Genomic DNA, 26,133 nt, shown 5'->3' with positions numbered 1-26,133 from the left:
CACAAAATGGAGGTCAGCAGTAACGCCTGCCCTGCTATTCCACAACCAAATATCACACTCATTTTTCTCATAGACTTTACGATAAAAATTAATATTAAAAGTTTGAAAGCTTGGTCGGGGATAATCAGCTACGCGATAACTAATGGCAGCAAGACCTATAGTTTTATTTAAAATCTGTTTCTGAAACCTTATTAACCACAATGTTATTAAAACATTTCACGGAATCTTGCATTTTAATTAGCTATTTTAGGGCTTAAAATGACCACGTTATGGATATTAATTAGCACGTAGCGGGTTTATTGTTGAATAAAACAAACTTTAGAATGAACTTTGCCGTAATAGCCCCACCTACTGTTACAGGCCTGTAGTCAAAGTAATTGTACACCGCCAGTGAAAGTTTTGGTCATACGATCATTCGATATTTTTATTTTATGTATTTTTATTACATTCTGCATTTTCTATACACACAGAAGACATCAAATATATGAAGAAAGATATATGGAGTTATATAGGAAAGAAAAAAGTTTTAAAAATGTGGTTTTACAAACCTCTGAACCTTTGAACTGGAGCAGAACATTACAACGTCTTTTGTGAAGGGATAACTGTATACAAGCGGCTGTGTATGGAAGTGTATGGCTTTTTGTGTAGCATTGAAAGCCTGCACCGATCAGATACTAGTGTCGGATATTGGCTTCCAAATATTGGTTCAGTCAATATCCTGCTTGGATGCATAAACTGATGTAATGAGACTATGTACAGGTCGCAGTCGGGCCAAAAAGTCTCAAAATGTTTGAACTTTTATTTACACAAAGTTGTTCTGTCATTACTTGAGAGATAAGAAACAGCTACTTAAACATTTGGATCAATTTTGTCTAATTTTATTTTAGTTTAAAGGACATAAATGCTGTTTCCACCACGAGTATCATAGAAACCAAAGAATCTAGAGCTAGGCTGTTAAAGGCCCCTTGCCGCCTACACCTTAGCAACGCTGTCAATCAAACCTGTTGCTAAAGCCCAGGATCATGTAGAGCGGGTTAATACGAACATTTTAAAACCAAAATGTCGAGTCTGACAGCAGCAGGTACAGAGAGAGGGACCACAATTTTCTAATGTGAAGTGAATTGGAGCCAGAGTCGATGGAGCTGGAAGTGCGCCCATGATCACTTTATATTTGGAGCGCAGCGGCTAGTAGGTTAGCAATGTCCATTTATATATGGGTCTATGGTCTCTCCTCTTCCTCTCTTCTGTCTGTTTCAAACTTGACAGGATCCTGCAGTGAACGTGTTTGTTCCGGCTGCTCTCTCTCATCTGTTTCCTTTGGTGATTGTCTGACGATTACCACACCCTGATCTGAGGCAGCTCCTTGTCTTTAATCGGGAGGAGACTGGAAATTCCCAGGAACCTTTTTTAAAAAATTTTTTTCAAATAGTTTTGTGGGGATAATATCAGTGTTTGCACCATCATCTGCTCAAGGACGTTTTGCTCTTCACCAAAAAGGTTACAAAAACTCCCGCACACTGTCTCACTCTTGATTCACTTTTATTCACACAACGTTTCGGTCCTTCTGACCTACCTACCAAAAAGTACACCGTAATGGTCGGATAGTCCACGCCCACTGCAACGTCCACGCCCACTGTGGCGTACGCACTTCCTTCACTTTCTTTATTTTCTATATATTACAGATATATAAATAATGATCCACAGGTACCACTCTTTGGCTCGGTGCCAAAGGCTAATGACAGCTCGGGAAGCAGAGAGAGTGGGACCTGTTTGGAGAAGGGAGAGAGGCTCACTGGGATTAGGATTTAAATAATACAGAGAGGAGCAGGGCACGAGACAAGAGGGGCCCCGAGATTTATGACCCTCTGTCTGACACTCACCCAGAATCAGTCATTTTTATGTCTGCTTCATTGAGACAGGCCAGAACAAGTTAATAAGTGATCGCAAAAGATGGTGTGATATGGAGGGCAAATACATGTTCTGATATAGGTCTGTTGTGGGTGAGACTTCAGTGCGTTGGAAGGCACTAAAATATGTTCACTTTGTTATTGTTTTACCTCCCTCACATCCCTGGGGATGCTCATGATGAAGGACCATGGGAACGACCCTGCTCTTAGACCTGCTTCAGCTCAGTAATACAACATGCTTAAATATGTGATGCTTAAAAGCCTGTCCGTAAGCCTTAAACAATGGGGAGCCATGCTAAAGGCTAAATGCTAAAATGTGTTAAAACTGCAGAATGCATGGCTCCTTGTTGTTTACCGCTCTGTTACCACGACTGCAAACTGAAACGTGTCACTTGGTAATGTGAAAAGCCTGTTCACTACCTATAAATGTTACTGTCCCCCAATAGTTCACGCAGAGCCCTGAGGTCAGAGGTCAGCTGACCAGCTCCTGCTGCTGTGCCCAAAGCCAGGCTGAAGACCAGAGGTGACAGAGCCTTTTCTGAGGCAATGCCCAGACTATGGAACAGCGCCCTCTGCCTGTCAGATCCTCTCAGTCTTTAACGCAGTTTAAGAGCATACTGAAAACCCACCTCTTCTCCCTGGCATTTAACACTAGACCCAGCTCTTCTCCCTGGCATTTAACACTAGATCCACTTCTTCTCCTTGGCATTTAACACTAGACAGGACATCTGGGAGTTTTATTCTTCTTTCCCTGTGTATCATCTTATTTGTATATATGATTTGTGTTTACTTTTATGTGAAGCCCTTTGGTTCTGCTCAAGTTGTCTTAAACATGCTGTAGAAATGCTAAAACTTGAATAGAATGAACACAGACTCTGGTGTAAAATCATGAAAATGCTTCTTAATGATTAAACTGGGTGTTCAGTTGAATGTGAGTGAGTCGTCGGTGATCTCATAGTTCTCGTGCACTTTCATCACTGCTCTGTCAGGAATGCTTGGACTCCTGCTCATTTGGTTGAATTAAAAGGCGTGTCCATTCAGATAGTAAACTATGTTCTTGTAATGTTTCTGATCTAATTATGTCATTATTAAATACTATAATTATGTAATGTAATTATTCAGATATATCTAACTCACTTGGCTGAATAAGATGGTTTGTACGGCACATGCAGGTGAGGTGGGGTGTGGGAGCCATTTTCTGACCTGTTCCTCTGCATTCCTTCTCTGTAACTCTTTCTTTCCCTGTCTCATTCATCTGTCAGACCTGTTCAGGTGGCTCCACAAAGAGTGTGGTGTCACATATCCGCCGATACCAACCGATACCGTAGCAGAGACCGGAAACAGCATTTTTTTACTTTAAACAAAAATAAAGCGAGACAGAACTGAACCAGATGTAGCTGTTACTTATCTCTCAAGTAATGACAGAACGACTTTGCACAAATAAAACAGGCCCGTTGACAGAAATGTCAGGACCCGGGACAAGTAGAGAAGAGGAGGAGAGGTGAGAGAGAGGGAGAGGAGGAGAGGGGGAGGGAGAGAAGAGGTGGAGAAAAATAAGATCTCATGATTGTCTCCATCTAAAAAGTGGTTATTAATATAGTTTGGTTATTTTACTTCCCCATAATTGAATCCATTTGAAGGACATGTCAAACTGGACAGAGCCACTGCAGCACTTTAATTATGTGGAGATAAACATTTATAATCACACCTGTGCTTGTTTTTAATGTTTCAAATGGACCTGTGCTGGTGTTTGGTTTTATATTATACAGTGATAAACAGACTGTGAGTAGCTACTGTGTGTATGTGTGCAGGGCTGCTGATGAGTGAGCCGTTGCATCGTCACACACTGGTCCTGGTGAATCCGCAGAGTGGGCGGGGCCAGGCGCTGTCGCTGTACAACTCACACATTCAGAGAATGCTCCAGGAGGCGGGGCTTCCACACTCTCTGCTCATCACAGGTGAGTCCAGGCTGTGCAAAGTCATGTTCTAATGCTGTTCCCTCCTCAAAATCAGAAAATCAGTTGTGTTTTGTTTCATTCACAGATGAGTAACCCTTGAGTAACACTTTATTATTAGTCTGTCTACATTTCCAAAACTCAAAATGCTCTGTTCCACCATGTGATGTCATAAAGTGGTAGTTTTTAACTTAAGAGCTCCTTTTACCTTCAGTTCAGTAGAGATTGGCAATTCTAGGACTGAAGTTATCCAAATAATTCTAGTGAAGGTGTATGGAGTTTATAAACACAGTGGGGCACTTTCTGGGTTTGTGTGTTAAATATGTGTTTATACATCTGCATCTTTGTGATGAGGAAACAACATAGAATAATAATACTTGTTCTTTTTCACCTGAGCTGTTGTTTTCAGGTCTAAAAAACATACTTTTTGACTAGACAAAGTGAATTTAGACCTAAATTATAACTTTTTTTTCTGTTGATGCATCAGAGGCTCCATTTCCCCAAACACAGTTATGTCCATAGACATGTGGACATATATAAGAATATATACAGAGTGTGGTTACACTAAACGGACACTCTGAGACTGTGATTATGCTTGATTTTTGACATTCTATTTTTTCACGTGAGGCTAAGGTTGGGGTGAGGATCAGGTTTAGGTTTAGGAACAGGCAAGTTTAGTCCGAACCTTAACATCTGATTATGAAATAAACTCTCTCCAGGGAAAACACAGTAGTTATTTTAGCTTTGATTGATACAGAACCCTAAGCCATGGTGGAAATGCTGAGAATTTAGGGAGTCCCCATGTTGTAGGATAAATGAAGTAACATCAGCGTTAAACTTGTATAAAAATCTTTTACCCCAAACTCTGAACAAGCATAGCGTTAGGAAAGCCACTGTAAAACAGGCTAACGATGTATGATTTTTATATATATATATATATATATATATATATATATATATACATACATATGCAAAAACAATGATCTATGTAATACTACTCCATTCATTCCAATGAGACATTTTCTGACATTCTCACGCCTGCAGGGTCCTTATTTGTTTTTTTATTCAGTATGATGAATGGAATATGTGTCCCAAATTTCAATGGTCTATGACAAACTTTTTATTTTCATTCTGATTAACCATGATGCAAATAGAGATGAGGTCCTCTTTAGTTTTTTGTTCAGTATGTCAAGGAGGATCTGCCAGATTTCAACTGTCTATGAGAAACTTTGTTTAAAAAATGAATTGGTGTTATTAGGGGGCACTACTGAGCCATTTTTCAATATTTTTTCACACAGATTTCAAAAAATGAAATTTTAACCAATTTTGAACATATGGGTTGAATACCTAAAATAATAATAATAATAATGGATCTTTTCTTTTTCAACCATTATTTTCAAACATTGTGTTTCATCACAAATGAGGCTCTTGTGATTTTTTTCACAAGTCCACGACAAACAGATTGCTTGAAGAATTTTTAGAAATAATATTTGAAGAGGGCTAGAGATTTTGTTAGATACCATCTTGATTTGCATATCATTGTGGCCAGCTCACAAATCTGCATAAACGCTGTATCAGCTTTTTCCAAAAAAGAAATGTGTGAAGAAGATTTTTTTTCTAAAAATGTACATTTCTTTAATTGCACATGGGTTTAGTGGGTTTTGTCAAAATTTGAAGTGTTTGCAATGAAAACTGTGCGAGGACATGTCCTAAATGCAGGAGGGTGTGCGCTTGTGTCATTCCCAGGTTTGATCCAATATGGCAGACTTCCTGTATGGTTTAGGGCAGGGCCATAATATCATTTTTGTCATGTCCTGACATTTTGGTGTGAGTTTTAGATTTTTTTCTGGGTTGGGCTCGCATTGGCTCCATGAAAATCAAAGTTTGAGGTGGCGCTACCAGTCGTCTTTCATGATTTTTTTCTTGGGGTCTTCGGTCACAATTAGAGCTCGTCAAGTTCTAATTTCTGATACCGGTCACTGGCATGTCTGGTTGTGTTTACTACTTGATTTTTGACATTTTCTGGGCTCTGGACGTAGTTTTAATTAGCCCTAGTCCCTTAACCCCTTAACGTTCCGACGGCCCGCACCACAGCACCACAGTGCTGACAGGAATGCCGTTTTTACAGAGAAGTCAGAAATGTGGATTTGGACATGGAAACTTACCTTTAAGCGCTCTGGTTCTGTCAAACATCAACATATTCACACAAAGTTGGTCTCATTCGTTCCGTACATGTCCAGAGAATATAATCCAGTCAAGAAATTATGTCTACAAAAGAAGTTAGATCCTCCATGTCCAATCTGCTGCAGGAAAGTGAAATCTGCTGTCACTTTTTTGCATTTCTTTTGTTGATTTCAAGCATAATAAACTTCTGACAGCACCAACTTTGTTCTTCAGTGCGAAACAAACTTGTTAGCTTGTGATTGACACCAAAGTTGGCCAATAAGGTGGGGGTTATGGGTTACTGGAGCCCCGGACACTGAATGAGTGCTACAGATGACTGAAAGAGTACGCCCCACTCTCCCCCTTGTAGAATCAAGCAGTTACATTACACATGTTTAGTGATGTTTTCCCCTTAAAGACAATGAGCATCGGAACACGACGATGCATGACATGCAATGGTTTCCCCTAAACAGACAGAGTACGCTGTGTGCGTAAAAGGAGGAGACTGGATACAAAGATCCAGTCTCCTCCTTTTACGTGCACAGCGTACTCTGTGCGCGTAAAAGGAGGAGACTGGATGCAAAGATCTGCTCGTAAAATTATACACACGTAATTGCGTAATTTTGCGCACTGTTTTGCAGCAGTTTTGCGGTTTAAACATGACAAAAAGGACAAAACAAAGTACGCGACCGAGGACCCTGTGGATGTTTCTACAAGTTAAACTAGAGGCATCTCGGACTAGGAGCAGTTTGTGGAACCGAGTGACGATCTCATGGTGGACTCAGGAGCAGAGGACCTTATGTTTTGATGGATTGGATGCTGTTCCTGATCGATAAGCATGATTTATTCTGCTATTGACTTAATTGTGGGTCAAATATATCATGTGTAATCATTAGCATTAGCTAATGCCAATCTGCGCCCCCCCCCCGACCACCACCAATCATTCACGCGCACACCACTTGGGCGAAGTGTCTTGCCTAAGGACACAATGACAGAACTAAGGACACAATGAAAGAAGTTGGTCCGAGCGGGACTCGACCCTCCAACCTTCAGGTTAGACCAAAGCTCTAACCACTGAGCCACTGTCACAGAATGACTGTCACACTGTACAATCATGTACAGTGTGTTCTTAGTTTCCAGTGTGTGCTTGTTTACATTTTGAAGTGTGTGTGTTTGTTCACTGTTTACAGTGTGTGGTTTGTAAATATATATTTGTTTTGACCCATACCACTTGTTTTGACTATATTTTATATACAAATATACATTTTATATTGTGTTTTGATATGATATATGAATGTACAGTAATAGATCAGCTGGGTGTTCAGATACAGATTCCTCTCACTGTGGGTTGAAGCATTCAAAAGTTATTGCATTTTTTCCAAATGTCTCCATTTGGATAGGTTTGGAGAGGCCTGGACTTACTGATGATAAAATGAGTGTAAAACTCATTTTCATAGGTATTGACCTCAAATTTGAATTGTGAGTGGTCAACAAGATTTTCAGTTGAGATATGGTGTATTTTTGTCCCAAGCTACCTACTGCAGCTTTCTACACCTTCATTTTAACAAAACAATTTAGGCGAGGATGAGAAAAATTATTTTTTATGTGTGTTCCAAAGTGTATAAATGCTCAGCAGACATACTTACAGTGATTCTGACACCTGTGGGTAAAACTATAGACCCCAAACTTGTGTATTTACTACTGAGGGTTCAATAATGGTGATCATTTTAATTTGGAGAGGTCAGAACAAAGGCAATTTCACCAAAATGACCTGGAATGTTAAGGGGTTAATAAGCCAGTGTTGTTGCATCTAAAATGATAAATAAATTATCTGTCTCAGCTGTGTAAGCCCCGCCCCCTCAGCGCTGTAAGCCCCACCCCTCTGTTAAATCCTCTCCGTGTTGTCTCCTGCCTCTGACCCACATGTGTGCTTTCTGTTATGTCATACACATAAGGATAGATGCGATAAATACTCAAAATCTCCCAACTAGTTTCACTTCATTCATTTCCATGTGGCTTCAAATGTAAAAAAAAATATTACAATGGCCCCACTGAGATCAGGCCAGTTCACCGTTTGACTTAGGTTCTTCCAAAATTCTGATCCTTCCGAGAGTCTATCTTTTGCCTCACAGTAGCTAAAGACTTATGTGACCGCTGGACGTCTGCGTTGTGTTGTTTTGTGAAGCTTGTGATGCGTTTTAGAACCACAGGACACAGCGGGAACTTTTAGAGTCGCTCTTTGTTTGGTTCAAAATAATACAAAATAGGATCATCATGAGTCACTGTGTGGACTGAGTATGACGTCACCCACAGCATTCAGCTCCAGTCAAATGAAGCTCATTGAGGCCAGCAGTTATGGGGGGAATACTGAGCCCAGTTGCATATTTGGAATTGTTATTATTTTTATTTTTACTTAAAGTAAATAAATACTGTATTTAGTCTCAGAAATCGGCATGGGAACTGAAAAAGCTCGATCAGTGAATCTCTAATAATCTTCTTAAAATGAAATGAAACAAAAGCTTTCTCTCATTGAAGTGCACTCTGTTTATAATCGTGTGTGTTAAAGAAGATAACATTGGAACAGACTTTCTCAACACCCTTTTCTCCTCATCATTTTTCTCAACTATCAGTAAACATACTCATGTTACAGAAAGAAGTAAGTCAACTTTGGACATAATAACTAACATACAAGATATCGAATGTAAATCAAGGGTTGTATACTCAGATATCACAGATTATTATCTCATTACACATTATATGAAACTGAATAACAAAATAACTGACCTATGCGCAAAGAGAAACTTGAATGTTTTAAAGAACCGTGGCAAACCTGATTCTTCAAACCAAAAGGTGGGACTTAGTATTTATCACGTCAGACCCCAACTGTGCGTATAATTCATTCATTTCTGAAATAACAGATTCTATTACTAAAATTATTCCTGAAAAGTTAATGAAACAGAATGGATCACATGCAGAACCATGGATAACAAAAGGAATTCTACAGTCTATAAAAATAATATTAAACTATATAAGCAGTATATCAAAAATCCTAACACCCGAAACAAATCGGTGTAAACAAAATTCAAAAATAAATTGACAAAAATAATAGGAAGAAGCAAAAAATACATTTTACCGCTAAATTCAATAATGCTCTTGGGGATCAAAAGAAATCTTGGAAGGTGTTAAATAAGATACGACTGCACACGTAAAGCTTAAGTCCTTGCTGATACTTTGGTGCAGAATGAACTAAATGAAAATATTAACCTATCTAATATCTTTAATAATTTCTTTGCCTCTGTTGGTAAACAACTTTCTCAAATTATATGTCCACTAGGGAGTGCCAACTATAAGCACAAATTTCAGGGCTACTATTCAAACTCACTTTTTCTCAAACCACTTATCCTACTTACACTGCAAAATTTCAGGTATTACAAAAGAAAGCCATAAGTGCGATCACCTGGTCCTTGCCAAACTCTCTAACAAATCCACTCTTCCGCACATATGGACTCCTAAAATTGGAAATTTAGAAAGGTAAAATGTACCAGATTTAGTGTCTGTTATAGAGGTCCACAAATATGGAATGAATTAAACATTGATATTAAAAAGTTTGCCTCATTACCTATATTTAAAAGAAATCTAAAATGCAAACTATTGGAAAATTATAGTGGCTGACCAACTTAGGGCAGCTCAAGTTCTCCTTGCAATGGGTTTTCTCTTTGCTCATATATATGTGTGTATGCATACGTATGTGTATGTATATATGTGTGTATATATGTGTGTGTGTGTGTGTATATATATATATATATATATATATATACACACACACACATATATATATATATATATATATATATGTGTATGTATGTGTGTATATATATATATATATATATATATATATATATATATATATATATATATATATATATATATATATATATATATATATAGTGACCAAAGAAACACAAAGTTAGAACCCTGCATTTCAATTAATAAAAATTGTATTTGCTTTATTTTAATCTTATTTCATTGTATTACTATATTTTTATTCATATCATTGTTATTATTTTATTTTATTAATATTACTTTTCTTTCTTTCATTTAATTATATCAGTATATATACCTCTTCTGTATTATTTTTTCATTTATTCAATTATTTATACATTTTTTTCTGTTCTTATAATTTTCCGCATTCATAAAACAGAATGTCAAACTCTAAAGGAAAAAGTTAAACACAGCTACCTGCCAAGTTATGAAATGGTGTGTTTTGCACAGGGTGATGGAGCCCATTCCATAAGCTTGTACAGGTTTTTGGGGTTCGATGTTTTTCACAGGGTCATTTATATAGTGCATGCATATGTAAACAGAAATATGTGTAAAATATACACTTCTGTATGTAGTATGTAAACACTGAGTGTGTAGATGTGTATGTTGCTATGTGTGTGTATGCATGTGCCTTACATAACGTTAGCCATTGTAAAAAGTAAAATTGAATTGAAATTGAACATTGAAAAAATGTGGTCTCACTGCGGTAATCCCTTCCTCTGCGTCACCGTCATCCCTTCCTCTGCCGTTGTCCCTCCCTCTTCGGGTGAATTGATTCTTCTTTTGTGTGGAGTTTTGTGGAGCTGGATTTACAACAAAGTCTTGAGAAATCCGATCCGTCTCTGTGGACGTGGAGCAGGCATTACATGGGGAACACGTTGCTGCCTCTTTAACAATGAAGAGTCTGACGAAGGGGAAAGAGCAGAGAGAGTGTTTGGCAGTGTGAGGAAAGACCACAGACCATATAAAGAAGGGGACTGAGTGAGTGTGACCCACAGTGTTTGGCTCCAGTCAAATGAAATTCATCAAGGCTAGCAGTTATAGGGACCAATTTGTACCTGAATTCGATATTTGGAATTCTGATCGTGCGTATCATAGCAACCAAAGAGTCAGTCTGGAGCAAGGCTGTTGAAGATAACGCTCTTTCCCACCCGCACGGTAGGTTTAGCAGGGAGTGGGCACTTAGCAACTGTTGCTAACACTAGTGGGAGCAACCTCGGGGAAAGAAGGCACCTGTCTGTTATTAATGTTCATATCTTGAGTTACAGACACAATAGTGAAATAAAAACCCCAGGATCATGTAGAGCGGGTTAATAAGAACATTTAAGACCAAAATGATGAGTCTGACAGCAGCAGTTACAGAGAGAGGACACAGTTTTTACATATAAAGTGAATTGGAGTCAGAGTTGATGGAGCCGGAAGCGTGTCCATGATCACTTCCTATTTGCACCGTGGTAGCTAGTGGGTTAGCTATGTCCATTTATATATACAGTCTATGGGAAAGATCTAGGTCAGAGGTTAAAGTGCACGGGACTCAGATGTACAGTGTTTTTTTTGTGTGTTTTTGCTCACATTCAGTCATTTTGTTCTATGGTTAAATTTTGTTTAGTCTTTATTTGAAGGGCCAGTGCACAGAGACGTTAATCTAATGGAGGCTCTGCACCAGCTAACTAGCATTATATGTCTTTAGCCTTACTGTTAATCAAATGACGTCATACAGTTTATAGTAAAGTTCTAATAAATTGCAAAGAATTCAAGAGTTATAGGCATGCATCAAACAGAGTCCCCAGACATCCTGGAAGTTCTGGAAAACCTACAGAATAATTTGCCTGCTTTCCAGACATGGAAAATGAGAAAAAAGTTCAAATGTCCTGAAAAAAAAAATATTGAAAATGTCTCCCCACAAATTAATAGACTTTTACTGCCCCTATTGGAACTTTTTTTTTTTTTTTTTTTTTTTTTTTTTTTGGTAAATGCAGGAAATCACACCTATTTGGAGAAAATTTCTTTTCCTCTGAACCTTCCTGTGTAAAAGTACAAAACTACACTCAACGTTCCAGATGAATGAAAGAGTCGTGAACGCGTGTTTGTTTATGGTAAGTCAATCTGTTTGGGTTCACACATTAATTAACTAATTTGAGTTCCACTCTTGGACTGTATATATAAATGGATGTAGCTAACCTGCTATCTGCCACGGTCCAAATAGGAAGTGATCATGGGCACATTTTCGGCTCCATCTGCTCCAGTTCGCTTTCAATTGTAAAACTGTGTCCCCTCTCTCTGTAACTGCAGCTGCTCAGACTCGTCTTAAAAGTTCGTATTATCTATATGATCCTGGGTTTTTTATTTCACCATTGTGTCTGTAAATCAAGATATGAACATTAATAACAGACAAATCAGGTGCCTTCTTTCCCCTAGGTCGCTCCTGCTAGTGTTAGCAGCAGTTGCTAAGTGCCCACTCCCTGCTAAACCTACTGTGCGGGTGGGAAAGAGCGTCAGAATTCCAAATATCAAATTCAGGTACAAATTGGTCCCTACAGCACATTTTTCTGTATAAAACTGTAGAAAAAAGAAGGGGATCTGTTTGTTGACATTGTGATTAACTGAAATGTTCTGAAAAAGTCCTGGAAAATGATTTCAAGTGTGGCAACCCTGATGAAATGGTCCAGCCGTGGATAATCCAAGTGCTCTACCACGACTCGTTGTCATTGGCAGGTCAGTCGGTTCTTCATTAGGAGCCGAGGTCAGGTTACCCTCTGTGAAACGCCATCTTCGTAAAAGAGCCGCCTGGAACCCGAGGTCTGCGTCTCGATTCACCTCAGACCGAACACTCTTAAATAAATGACGTCCACAATCTCTCTGAGCATCTGCCAGGACGGTCGTGACCTTTGACCTTTGACCTTTTTATTGGCACCAGTCTGTGTAATTGCTCAGTCCTCCGGGTATGATCCATAGAATTGAGGAAGTGATTGGATAGGCAGCCAAATGTCTTAACTCCTACAATGTTTTGTCCAAAGACAGATTTGAAGACGTTTTTACTTCTATAATTTGTTTTTTTGTGATCAAATTTTTACTTCAAGTGTTAATATAATCTGTAGTTATACAAGTTACACATTTTTTCCCCTTTCTAAACCCCACACCCCCCACGCGTTTTCCCCGAGATCCGCTTTTGATGGGCAAGGATAAAAATATACATACAATGTAATAATAATAATAATAATAATAATAATAATAATAATAAATATAACATGTAAAAATAATCCTGTCCAGGTTTGAATTTCCTCTATACAGTAATTGCAAGTTTCTTCCATCAAACTTCTTTAATTTGTGATTTGAAATGCAGAACAAACAGTGAAACAAACATAAAACAGTTTTTAATCCGATGCTGCGTCTTTACTCCATAATTTAAATGCAACTCAACGTAAAAGTTTTGCAAGTATTCAGAACGCAGTACTCTATTCAGTATTCAGTATTCTGTAACTAAATACACTTCCAAACTGTTGTTCCCAGTCAACATGGCAGCTCTTTGTGCTAATTGCCATTTGAGGATGCACCTGTGTAAATGTGTTTGTGTTTCAGAGCGGCAGAACCATGCCCGAGAGCTCGTGAGGGACCTGAATCTGGCCCAGTGGGACACGCTCGTGATTATGTCAGGGGACGGACTGCTGTTTGAGGTACACTGACTCTGGCAATACCATAGACTGTAAAATATAGAATGAACATAGCTAACCTGCTAGCCACATAGACAGTGATCATGGGGGTGCTTCTGGCTCCATCCACTCTGGCTCCAGTTAACTTTACATTGAAAAACTGTGTCCCGTTTCTCTGTAACTGCTGCTGTCAGACTCGTCATTTTGATCTTAAATGTTCGTGTTAACCTGCTCTACATTTATTTCACTATAGTGTCTGTAAATCAAGATATGAACATTGATAACAGACAAATCAGGTGCCTTCTTTTCCCAAGGTCACTCCTGCTAGCGTTAGCAACAGGTTTGACTGACACCGTTGCTAAGTGCTCGCTCCCTGCTAAACCAGTGGCATGGGTAGGAAGGGGTGTTACATTTCACAGCCTCATTCCAGATTTGCTCTTTGGTTGCTATGATACTTGCGGGCAGAATTCCAAACATGGAACTTGTCTCCATATTTGCCACTGTAACTGCTAGCCTCAATGAGCTTCATTTGACTGTAGCTGAATGTTTTGTGTTCTATTTTGAGATTTAGATCAATTTAACATTAGTATTAGCATTGAGACACAAACACATACTTTTATAAACACACACGTTTCTTGTAGTTAACTGCTGACATCATTGTAAAGGTCTTAACATGGCGTCTATGATCCTCCATCTGTAACCTGCTGTCTCATTGTTACATACTGATTTATTTTAGCGAGACTCTGCTAAATCCTCACAGAGACTAAACAAGAAGGGTGGCTCCATGGAAAAGGGTCTATTTGAATATCGGAAAACACGGCCTATTAACGTGGGTTTTATTGCCATATATTCAACTTAATTTTTAGTAAGCCCAGAGTACAGTTTTTAAAAAATGAAACTGTATAAACCACAACAACCTGTCTTCTTCTTTGTCCTGTAATGGTTTGCGTCCCATTAAAGCAGTGCTGTTTGTTGTTCAGGTGATTAATGGGCTGTTAGAGCGGCCTGACTGGTGGGAGGCCATCCGGATGCCTCTGGCCATTCTCCCGGGAGGCTCCGGCAATGCGCTGGCAGCGTCGGTGCATCACTACTCTGGGTGAGTCCAAAATCATCATTGAAAATAAGTTACACAACTATATCTGCAATGGAAGCACTGAGGTTTTAAAGAAAAACTAAACTGTATTTTGTCAACCCTGATGTAACAAGGGTCAAAGCCATTTTTAAAAATATATCTTTATTTATACAGCAATACAAAGAAAAACAAACAAACCAAACATCTGCACCAGTCCATTTGAAGCATTAAAACAGGAGCAGGTGTGATTATAATGTTTATCTCCACATTATTAAAGTGCTGCAGTGGCTCAAGTTTGACATGTCCTTCAAATGGATTCCATTTTTGGGAAGTAAAATAACCAAAAGCTTTTTAGCCCATTTCAGTTCTAGAGTGGCCAGTTTTTTGACGGAGACAGTCACGAAATCTTGGATTAAAAGTTCTTCTCCTCCTCTCCTCTTTCTTTCTCCTCTCTCCCTCCCCACCTTCCTCCTCTCTATTGTTCAGTTTTTAGCTGTAGACAATCATGAGATCTTGGATTAAAAGTTCTTTTTCACCTCTCTCTCCTCTCTCCCCCTCTCTCCATCTCTCCTCCCTCTCCCTTCCTCTCTCCCCTTCTCTCTCTCCTCTCTCTCCCTCTCCCTCCCTCCCTCTCTCTCTCTCTCTCTCTCTCTCTCTCTCTCCCTGACTGCTCTTTCCTCACTCTCACTTTCTCTCTTCTGTTCAGTTTTTAGCCATAGACAATCATCTTGTATTAAAAGTTGAACAAACAGGTGAGATATTGAGTCAGTCTGTTGTCATAGCCCTGTCCATTTTATAAATACATTTTATATATATGTGTATATATATTTTCATTTATATAGTGATGTTCTTCTGACAGATAGTGACAGCCTTTTTCATAGAGTGAACAGTGATGGTTTAAACCATCACTGTTATGAAACAAAGGACTGAGTGAAAGAGTCTATAGGTTTAAAGCAGTCTGTGTGTAGATTGTATCTGCAGAAAACAGATTGACCAGTTTATATGAACAAAAATCAAAAACACACATACATATAAGTAATAATATCCTCTCCCCGAAGGTCAGGCACTGATCCGTCTCAAAGTCAACACTGTTATGAGTTTTACCCAGAATTCTTCAGAGTTAGATCCGAATGCATCTGGCGCTGGTGGAAAAAGCATCTTGTATTATTAATGATTTACTCATTTGACTGATTTGGTTGAGTGAGCTGCAGCCAAACGCTGAGCAAAAAGCACCAAAGGAGATCAGTGTGGTGGAGCGACGGCCGGGATCTGCAGGGCTGTAGTTCTAAGAATATGACGTCAAATTAATTTCAGGAAACATTTGGAGTTGCATTAATTCAAAGTTTTATCATCACAAGTGAAACAAAACCCAGAACTAAACCAGGACTAAAACTAGTCTACCTCACTATTTTCTGGGTTAAAACCAGAAAAACAAACAAGACCCAACATTGATGATATGCATGCTCTTAAGGCTGTGCAATTGGGCAACTAGTTGAAAGGGGTGTGTTAAAAAAATAGCCGTGTCTGCCATTGACTGTACAAACTCAAAATTATTTTGTAGAAACATTTTTGTTTGTAGGATTTAGCAATCCTGTGAATCACTAAACTAATATTTAGTTGTATGACCACAGTTTTTTTTTTTTTTATAACTGCTTCACATCTGTGTGGCATGGAGTCAACCAACTTCAGCTGTTATTCCACTCCATGATTCTTTAACATTCCACAGTCCATTTACATTTCTTGTTTTTGCTTCCTAAACAGCATTATTCACATCACCCCACAAGTTCCCGATTGGATTAAGGTCCGGGGATTGGGCTGGCCACTCCATAACATTAATTTTGTTGGTTTGGAACCAAGACTTTGCTTGTTTACTTGTGTGTTTGGGGTCATTGTTTTGTTGAAACACCCATTTCAAGGGCATGTCCTCTTCAGCATAAGGCAACATGACCTCTTCAAGTATTCTGACATATGCAAACTGATCCGTGATCCCTGGTATTGGCCCAACACCATAGTAGGAGAAACATGCCCATATCATAATGCTTGCACCACCATGCTTCACTGTCTTCACTGTGTACTGTGGCTTCAATTCAGAGTTTGGGGGTCGTCTCACACACTGTCTGTGGCCCTTGGACCCAAAAAGAACAATTTTACTCTCATCAGTCCACAAAATGTTCCTCCATTTCTCTTTAGACCAGTTGATGTGTTCTTTGGCAAAGTGTAACCACTTCTCCACATGCCTTTTTTTAAACAGAGGAACTTTGCGGGGGATTCTTGAAAATAGATTGGCTTTACACAGACGTCTTCTAACTGTCACAGCATTTACAGGTTACAGGTGATTATTCTTTGACCCATTTTGATGGTCGTCTTTCGTTTTCGTCCACGTCTCTCTGGTTTTGCTGTCCATTTTAAGGCATTGGAGATAATTTTAGCTGAACAGCCAATAATTTTTTGCACCTCTTTATAGGTTTTCCCCTCTCCAATCAACTTTTTAATCAATGTACGCCGTCCTTCTGAACAATGTCTTGAACGACCCAGTTTTTTCAAATTCATGTTCAACAAGTGCTGGCTTCATCCTTAAATTGGGGCCACCTGAGTCACACCTGTTTTTTTTTGTTTTTTTTTACAAAATTGATGACCTCACTGATTGGATGCCACACTGCTATTTTTTTTTAACACACCCCTTTCAACTAGTTGCCCAATGGCACAAGCCTTAAGGGCGTGCATATCATGAGGGCTTGGTCTACTGCACCTACTGGTAACTTGTTTGCCATGTAGCAATAAAAATTTACTAAAAACCTGGATTATTCTGGTTAATCACATTGTACTGCTATTATTTTGAACAATACTGTAAATGGACGTAGCTAACCTGCTAGCTGCATCCCAAATATGAAGTGATCGTGGGCGCGTATCCAGCTCCATCGACTCTGGCTCCAGTTCAATTAGAAATCTGTGTCCCCTCTCTCTGTACCTGCTGCTGTCAGACTCGCCATTTTGGTCTTAAAATGTTCGTATTAACCCGCTCTACATGATCCTGGGGTTTTTATTTCACTATTGTGTCTGAGTTACCTTCAGCAGCCTCACTCTGGATTGGCTCTTTGGTTGCTATGATACTATAACTGCTAGCCTCGATGAGCTTCATTTGACTGGAGCTGAATGTTATGGGTGACGTCACACTCACTTAATCTACTTCTTTACACAGACTAGTTTAGTCACTGATATAAATGATCAGGTTCAACATTTGTGCATTCACCTTTTAGACATTTCATGTTTAAAATACGGCATAATCAAACGGTAAATGTGGCTCTTGCCCCCCCTTCTGGAACCATGACATCTTCACATTCCATAATGTGAAAACTCTCGTTCCTCCATGTATCTGATGCTGCAGTGGGGCGACAATGGGCTGTGTGTGTGTGTGCAGCCTGGGACAACAATGAGAGGAAGAGACCAGATCAGCTTTTATCCCATGGCGCTGGGCACATCCAGAACTGGACCCAGGGGCAACGGGTCAGCAAGGCCATGCCAGACTACATCCAGCAGACCAGCAGACCACAGCTACAATGCACCAAATGGCTCTAACGCCAAAATCACAGTCTCCCTCTGGTGGTGAGCTGAAGATGTTGCAGGACATATATAAAATGTTAGGTTTTTGCCCTCATGGTCTAAAACGGGCTTAGCAAACAGATAGTTTTTGCTGTTTGTGTTATAACTTAGTTCATTATAATTATAATTAATCTTGAATCAGTGGTGGTAGAAGTACTCCATTTTGTTACTTAAGTGAAAGTACAGATAGCAGAGCAAAACAATACCGGTACTCAAGTATCACATAAAAAAATCTACTTAAGTAAAAGTATTAAAGTACCTGTTTGATTCTATAATTTTTTCCTAGTTGTTTTTATTTTTATGTTTTTGTTTTGCTCAAATTATGAATGTGTTAAAAATAAACCCTCAGCCTTTTCAGCAGGTCTCACACAATAATAAAAAATACTTTTACTTTTCAGTCCAGTTCAAAAATGTAGTGGAGTAGTAGTAGTACAGTTACTGCTCTCAAATGGAATGAAGTAAAAGTAAAAAGTATACGCTGTAAAATGTACTTAAGTAACGTACAGATACCTAACCATTACACTTAAATTGAGTACTTTTCTACCTTTACTTTTTATGTTCCTCCAGTGTCTTTAATCTGTAATGGGTTTAAGTTTAGGTTCATTTTGTCTCCTCATAGAGAGATTTGACTCGCAGATGGAGGCGTGCCCTGGGATTAGGGTTAGGACACTGGGGACGCTCTCTACTGTGGGACCTCAGGCACACCCTCTCTCCTCCTCCCTCTCCTATCTATCCGTCTCTCCTCCTCCTTCTCTCCTCCTCTCGCTTCGTCTGTCCTCCTCCCTCTCCTCCCTTCCTTTCACACCCTCTCTCCTCCTCCCTCCCTCTCTCTCTCTCCCTGACTGCTCTTCCCTCCCTCTCACTTTCTCTCTCCTGTTCAGTTTTTAGCCATAGACAATCATCTTGCATTAAAAGTTGAACAAACAGGTGAGATATTGAGCCAGTCTGTTGTCATAGCCCTGTCCATTTTATAAATTCATATATATAGTGTTCTTCTGACAGATAGTGATAGCCTTTTCCATAGAGTGAACAGTGATGGTTTAAACCATCACTGTTATGAAACAAAGGACTGAGTGAAAGAGTCTATAGGTTTAAAGCAGTCTGTGTGTAGATTGTATCTGCAGAAAACAGATTGACCAGTTTATATGAACAAAATCAAAAAATCAATTCAATTCTATTCATTTTATTTTTGTAACGCCCAAAATCACAACAGTTGTCTCGAAGGGCGTTCATGTTTTGGTTGATGGAGGAAACCGGAGTACCCGGAGGAAACCCATCCAGACACGGGGAGAAACATGCAAAACTCCACACAGAAAGGCCTGGGCGACCCAGGGATCGAACCAAACCTTCTTGCTGTGAGGCATGAGTGTTGCTACTCAGCCACCGTGCTGCCTACACACAAAAACAAACAGGAAAATCGAACAACAGGAAAAATCAGACAAAACAAGAAAAATCGGCTAGGTGAGGAAGAGGGAAGGGGGCGGAGGAGGATCAGGCGAGGAGGAGGAGAGCCGGGCGAGGAGGAGGAGAGCCAGGCGAGGAGGAGAGGGAGGCGGGTGGAGGAGGGCCAGGCGGGGAGGAGGAGAGGGTCCAGCTGTCATCGGGGCATCTGAAAGAGTTACACTCCACAGGGGGAGTGGGACAGGGGACAACATGTGAATAGCATTGCTGATGAGAAAATAGGAGGAAGCAGAGGATAGTGCTCAGGTTGCCATACTTCCCCCTCCTACTGCAGCCTATCTTATCCCGGCTTTTAAGGTCACTCCCAGCCAATCTGGTCATAGTTAGTTCGGAGTGACATTAAACTATGTAACCTGGTCTATACCGAAGAGGAAGGTTTTAAGCCTGGTCTTAAATACAGAGATTGTGGGGGCCTGTTTAGCATCAGCAGGGAGTTGATTCCATAGCACAGGAGCTTGGTAAATGAATGCTCTCCCTCCCACTGTACCTTTGGACACTCTAGGAACCACTAATAGTCCTGCAATCTGAGAGCGGAGTGCTCTGTTTGGGTGGTATGGGACAATAGCATCTTGCAGATAGGATGGGGCCATACTGTTTAGGGTTTTGTATGTCAGGAGGAGGACTTTGAATTTGATTCTAAGCTTGACAGGAAGCCAGTGCAGATATTTTAGTACAGGACTGATGTGGTCTCTTCTTTTAGTTCCTGTTAGGACTCTGGCCGCTGCATTTTAGACCAACTGGAGGCTCCTTATAGTACTTTTGGGGCAAGCGGCGAGCAGAGAATTACAGTAATCAAGTCTGGAAGTAATAAATGCATGGATGAGTTTTTCAGCATCGTTTTTAGGTAAAATATAAAAACACACACTCATATAAATAATAATATCCTCTCCCCGAAGGTCAGGCACTGATCCGTCTCAAAGTCAACACTGTTTTACCCAGAATTCTTCAGAGTTAGATCCAAAGGCATCTGGCTCTGGTGGAAAAAGCATCTTGTATTATTAATGATTTACTCATTTGACTGATTTGGTTGAGTGAGCTGCAGCCAAACGCTGAGCAAAAAGCACCAAAGGAGATCAGTGTGGTGGAGCGACGGCCGGGATCTGCAGGGCTGTAGTTCTAAGAATACGACGTCAAATTAATTTCAGGAAACATTTGGAGTTGCATGAATTCAAAGTTTTATCATCACAAGTGAAACAAAACCCAGACCTAAACCAGGACTAAAACTGGTCTAGGTTTTTATGAGCCATCCTCATAATTGTTTGTTGGTGGAAGTTGTAGTGGGTTTGTGTGTGAGCCATTATCGTGCCCTTTGACCCCATACTCCCACATGGGCCTGTCCTTTGTTGTGTGCTGTCCCCCAAGCTGTTTCTGTCCCACCTAGGGATGGGGCAATATTAAAATTTAGACTTGCTGATTTTGGTCAAAATAATCGTTAATGATATTATCATGATAGTTATTGAACCAAGGTGTATAGTTTTTTTAAGAAGTCACTAAAACATCAATTACCATACAATTTGCAGGTGTCTGAGCAAACACCTTTGTTTTTTTTGCTGCAAATTAAATGAACAATGAATGAATAATAAATGTGTCAATTATAGAACTCTTGACTATTAAAAAAAAAACATGAACGAACCTGAGAAATCCACAGAAAAAGGATATGATAAGGGATATCCTGGCATCGCAGCCATCAGCTGTGCAAAATGCTGTTCAGCAAACGCTAAGCTAACGATAGCAAAGTCGACACAAACACGTACCATTATTCATACAAATACAAATTAACACAAACTACACTCAATAGTTTATTTTACATGGATATTTTAGTCTCAAGTTTGTCAATCAATGCAGGATGGTTGTCTCGTAAATGTGCGTGTAACTTGCTAGTGTTTGCCCTCAGAATTGGGACAACATATGTGTCCCTGCAGTTAGCAGGGACACATATGTTGGTGGCCCGGGGCAAGAAAACTCACATATAACCTCATATATAAATCTGTAAGAAGAGGGTCAAATTCTGGGTCCATAAAATCCTGGGGCCTGGAACAACAGACCCAACCACTCATCGACTCCCCTGTAAGCACTCATGCTTATTTGTTATTGTTATTGTTAACATGTCATAACATGTCATAGCGAGGAGTATGTTTGTCTCCCAGACACACTTCTGACATAAAGCAGCACCCAGGCACCTGGGCCATTTAGAACTGCTAAAATGAATGGGAGTCAATATAAGTCAATGGAAGTCAATGGGCGCCCCTGACGAGATGGTGAATGACGAGCGTGTCACCGTTGGGAATGTCAAGTGCTTTAAAAAAAAACATGTGTCCCTGCCGTTAGCTAGTCTGTAGTGTCCCAGTGTTAGCTGTTAACTGTTTTTTTGTTCCATATTTGAAATTCCGACCACAAGTATCATGGCAACCCCAATCAGGAGCAAAGCCATTGAAGGTAACGTCCCTTCCCACTAGAACTGTTGGTTTGGCAGGGGGCAGGCACTTAGCAACACTGTCACTCAAATCTGTTGCTACCTCTAGCGGCAGCGACCTTGGGGAAAGAAGCCCCCGGATTTGTCTTTGTATTGTATTAGTGCTCATATCTTGATTTAGAGACACAATAGTGAAATAAAACCCCAGGATCATGTAGAGCGGGTTAATATGAACTAAAGACCAAAATGATGAGTCTGACAGCAGCAGTTACAGAGAGAGGGGACACTGGCTCCAATTCACTCTTCGGAACGTGGTGGCAGGTTAGCCATTCCCATTTATATATATACAGCCTGGTTTTTACAGGCGAAAATGCCATGGCTCACCTCTGACATTCATAATGTTGCCAGTCACTCTAAAAATTCTAGATGTTGTGATCTGTATGAATTCTATACTGTTTTTGATTCAGATATGTCAGATATGCATTTTTTGTCCTTTTAAGTGTTTTTGAAAGTGATTTGGGGATTTCTCTTTATCTGTGTGTTTAGGTCCAGCCCAGTGTCCAGTGAGGAGCTGCTCGTCAGCTGTGGCTTCCTGCTCTGTAAAGGCCTGGTGTCCCGCATGGACCTGGTCTCGATCCATTTATCATCCGGTGCGCGCGTTTTCTCCTTCCTGTCTCTGGCCTGGGGCTTCGTGGCAGACGTGGACATCGAAAGTGAGAAGTATCGCCATGTAGGAGCGGCGCGGTTCACAGTCGGGACGCTGGTCAGGTTAGCTTGTCTGCGCGTGTATCGAGGGAGACTGTCGTATCTGCTGCCTTCACTGGACAATCGCATTGACCAAAACGGCGTTCAGAACACGCCTTTGCCTGCTTCAAGTCTCTACAGTTTTCCTCATGAAAACTGCAGTCCAATCTCTGAACACAACTCCTGCCACTCAAACAACTCTGTTAAAGTGACACGGAGACTTGCCAACCTCAGCCCCTCTGGCCCTGTGGACTCTCTGCTGCCTCCTTTAGACCACCCTGTGCCTAACAACTGGGTGGTTGTGCCGCAGGAGGAGTTTGTCCTCATGCTAGCGATGTACCAGTCCCATCTGGCTGAGGACCTGTTTGCGGCGCCGGACTCCACTCTGGACGACGGCCTAATCCATCTGTTCTACGTTAAAGCTGGAATCTCGCGGGCAGCGTTGCTGAGGCTTTTCCTAGCCATGGAAAAAGGCGCACATCTGACCTCAAACTGCCCACATCTGGTTCACGTTAAAGTCCGCGCTCTGAGGCTGGAGCCGCAGTCACCAAAGGGCATCATCACAGTAGACGGGGAAGTGGTGGAGTATGGACCAGTGCAGGCGGAGGTCCACAGGGGGCTCGCCAGGCTGATAACTGGATAAAATGAAAACCCTCAACTCTCTGGTCAGCGTAGCAATGGTGTAAAACGACCTATTGTGTTTGTGTCTGCATTATAGTTATAATCTATGAGACAAGTCCGTGTTAGAAAAGTGCGGTGTCCAGTGGAAGCCGAGGTCGCCGTAAACGTCATCACAACAAAGCTTTGCATGCTGTCAGCGCCCCCTATGGATAGCTGCATCCTACGAGAATCACCAGTTAAGAAAATGAAACTGGAAAAGGAACTGCGTACGTCACAGTGGGGGCGTACCTGTGGAGGTAAACGGGGGTAGATCGACAAAATGCTGTCTAGTCGATTAAAGCTTACTCAAACATGAATCACTCCAAATAAAATTTCAGAGGCACATGATTAAAGATCTGAACAAAACAGAGAGCAGGTCTGATTAAAAAAAATAAATAAAAAAATTCTGCTTCTTTTGTTGATACTGGAGCCTCTGCTGTTCCCTGCACAGGACTGATGCAGAGTGGTTTTATTTTTGATAGATTTAACAAAACTAAATGTTTAAATAATGATTATTAGAAGAAATATAATATAAGGATAATATAAAGATGACATTCATAGATATGACTCTAAAGGGCTGCTCTAAAACCAAAAGTCTGAAATTCTGTGTTGAGGTTTTTTATTGTTTGTTCATTGAGATGATAAACTGGGCAGCTTTAAAAAACTCACTTTTAATATTATGAACTCAAAATGGCTACTTGTTTTTAGAGTTCTGGGGCATTGGCAGATACGGGGTGTGTTTTGTGTGGACCCTGTGATGTGAATTAAGGACTTCACCTTTTGATGACCTCAGCCTCAAACAGTCACACGATCGTCTCTCGCTGTAACCCAAATATTTCTCGGCCAATCAGAGCAGACTTTTAAATGGGAAAACGGCATCACATTAGCATGTTTTATTCAACAACTTAATTTATTTATGAACTGGAAAAAGACTGTTTTGTCTCTCTTTCTATACATCATTATAATATATATATATATATATATATATATACACACACACATATACACACACACACACACACACTCACCTGAAGGATTATTAGGAACATTACTAACATTACTAATACGGTGTTTGACCCCCTTTCGCCTTCAAAACTGCCTTAATTCTATGTGGCATTGATTCAACAAGGTGCTGATTAATTCTTTAGAAATGTTGGCCCATATTGTTAGGATAGCATCTTGCAGTTGATGGAGATTTGTGGGATGCACATCCAGGGCACGAAGCTCCCGTTCCACCACATCCCAAAGATGCTCTATCGGGTTGAGATCTGGTGACTGTGGGGGCCATTGTAGTACAGTGAACTCATTGTCATATTCAAGAAACCAATTTGAAATGATTCGAGCTTTATGACATGGTGCATTATCCTGCTGGAAGTAGCCATCAGAGGATGGGTACATGGTGGTCATGGGATGGACATGGTCAGAAACAATGTTCAGGTAGCCCGTGGCATTTAAACGATGCCCAATTGGCACTAAGGGATCTAAAGTGTGCCAAGAAAACATCCCCCACACCATTACACCACCACCACCAGCCTGCACAGTGGTAACAAGGCATGATGGATCCATGTTCTCATTCTGCTTACGCCAAATTCTGACTCTACCATTTGAATGTCTCAACAAAAATCGAGACTCATCAGACAAGGCAACATTTTTCCAGTCTTCAACTGTCCAATTATGGTGAGCTCTTGCCAATTGTAGCCTCTTTTTCCTATTTGTAATGGAGATGAGTGGAAATGCTTTGCTGCATTCCTCGGTTGTAACGAGTGGTTATTTCAGTCAACGTTGTTCTTCTATCAGCTTGAATCACTCGGCCCATTCTCCTCTGACCTCTAGCATCAACAAGGCATTTTCGCCCACAGGACTGCCGCATACTGGATGTTTTTCCCTTTTCACACTATTCTTTGTAAACCCTAGAAATGGTTGTGCGTGAAAATCCCAGTAACTGAGAAGATTGTGAAATACTCAGACCAGCCCGTCTGGCACCAACAACCATGCCACGCTCAAAATTGCTTAAATCACCTTTCTTTCCCATTCTGACATTCAGTTTGGAGTTCAGGAGATTGTCTTGACCAGGACCACACCCCTAAATGCATTGAAGCAACTGCCATGTAGTGAGTGTGTGTGTGTGTGTGTATGTATATGTATATGTATATATATATATATACACACACACACACACATACACACACACAGATTTTATACACACACATATACGGGGTCGGGTCAGGGGCTAGAGCTGGTCAGTTCTGAAATATAAAATCATTCTGTATTCATGACTCATTATTATATATCTTGTAGAACTGAACGAGCTCAGTGCAATAAACGATTTATAATGGTGATGCTTCACAACTGGGGACGCTCCGATCCAGCTCTTTCAGCTCCGATACTGTTATCGATACTTTAAGTATCTGAACCAACACCAGCATGGGGACGGAAAATGGCTCACTCCCAGTAAGAATGCATGTTTTTCAAATGATTTTAGAGCCATAAAACACTTAAATAGTGGAAAGAGAGGGCTCCTGCTCCGTGTCTTATCTCCAGTCCAAGCACTTTGAGCACTCACAAGCATCAAAGCCTTGACTCCCACAGACGCAAAACAAAGCTGGAGATTCCAGGCTCATGTGAACACGATGCATCTGGGCTGTGTGAGCCGCTGTTATTGTCATGTATGAGATGAAAGAACACT

General features: G+C 40.4%; 1 protein-coding gene across 1 annotated transcript in view; it reads left to right on the top strand.

The window, feature by feature from the left end:
• LOC117370570 (sphingosine kinase 1-like) overlaps positions 1 to 23,661 on the top strand; it is a 35,296-nt gene extending 11,635 nt beyond the window's left edge. Inside the window, exons 2-5 of the mRNA XM_055221792.1 lie at positions 3,719 to 3,865; positions 13,427 to 13,521; positions 14,478 to 14,593; positions 22,590 to 23,661. Coding sequence (XP_055077767.1) covers positions 3,719 to 3,865; positions 13,427 to 13,521; positions 14,478 to 14,593; positions 22,590 to 23,430 — 1,199 coding nt within the window. The 3' untranslated portion in view covers positions 23,431 to 23,661. The remainder of the gene's footprint in view (positions 1 to 3,718; positions 3,866 to 13,426; positions 13,522 to 14,477; positions 14,594 to 22,589) is intronic.
• Positions 23,662 to 26,133: the final 2,472 nt, after the last annotated feature.

The sequence above is a fragment of the Periophthalmus magnuspinnatus genome, chromosome 1 (assembly GCF_009829125.3).
Source record: "Periophthalmus magnuspinnatus isolate fPerMag1 chromosome 1, fPerMag1.2.pri, whole genome shotgun sequence".
NCBI lineage: Eukaryota > Metazoa > Chordata > Actinopteri > Gobiiformes > Gobiidae > Periophthalmus > Periophthalmus magnuspinnatus.
Note: the sequence above shows the minus strand (reverse complement) of the source record. Positions and strands in the feature narration are given on the sequence as shown.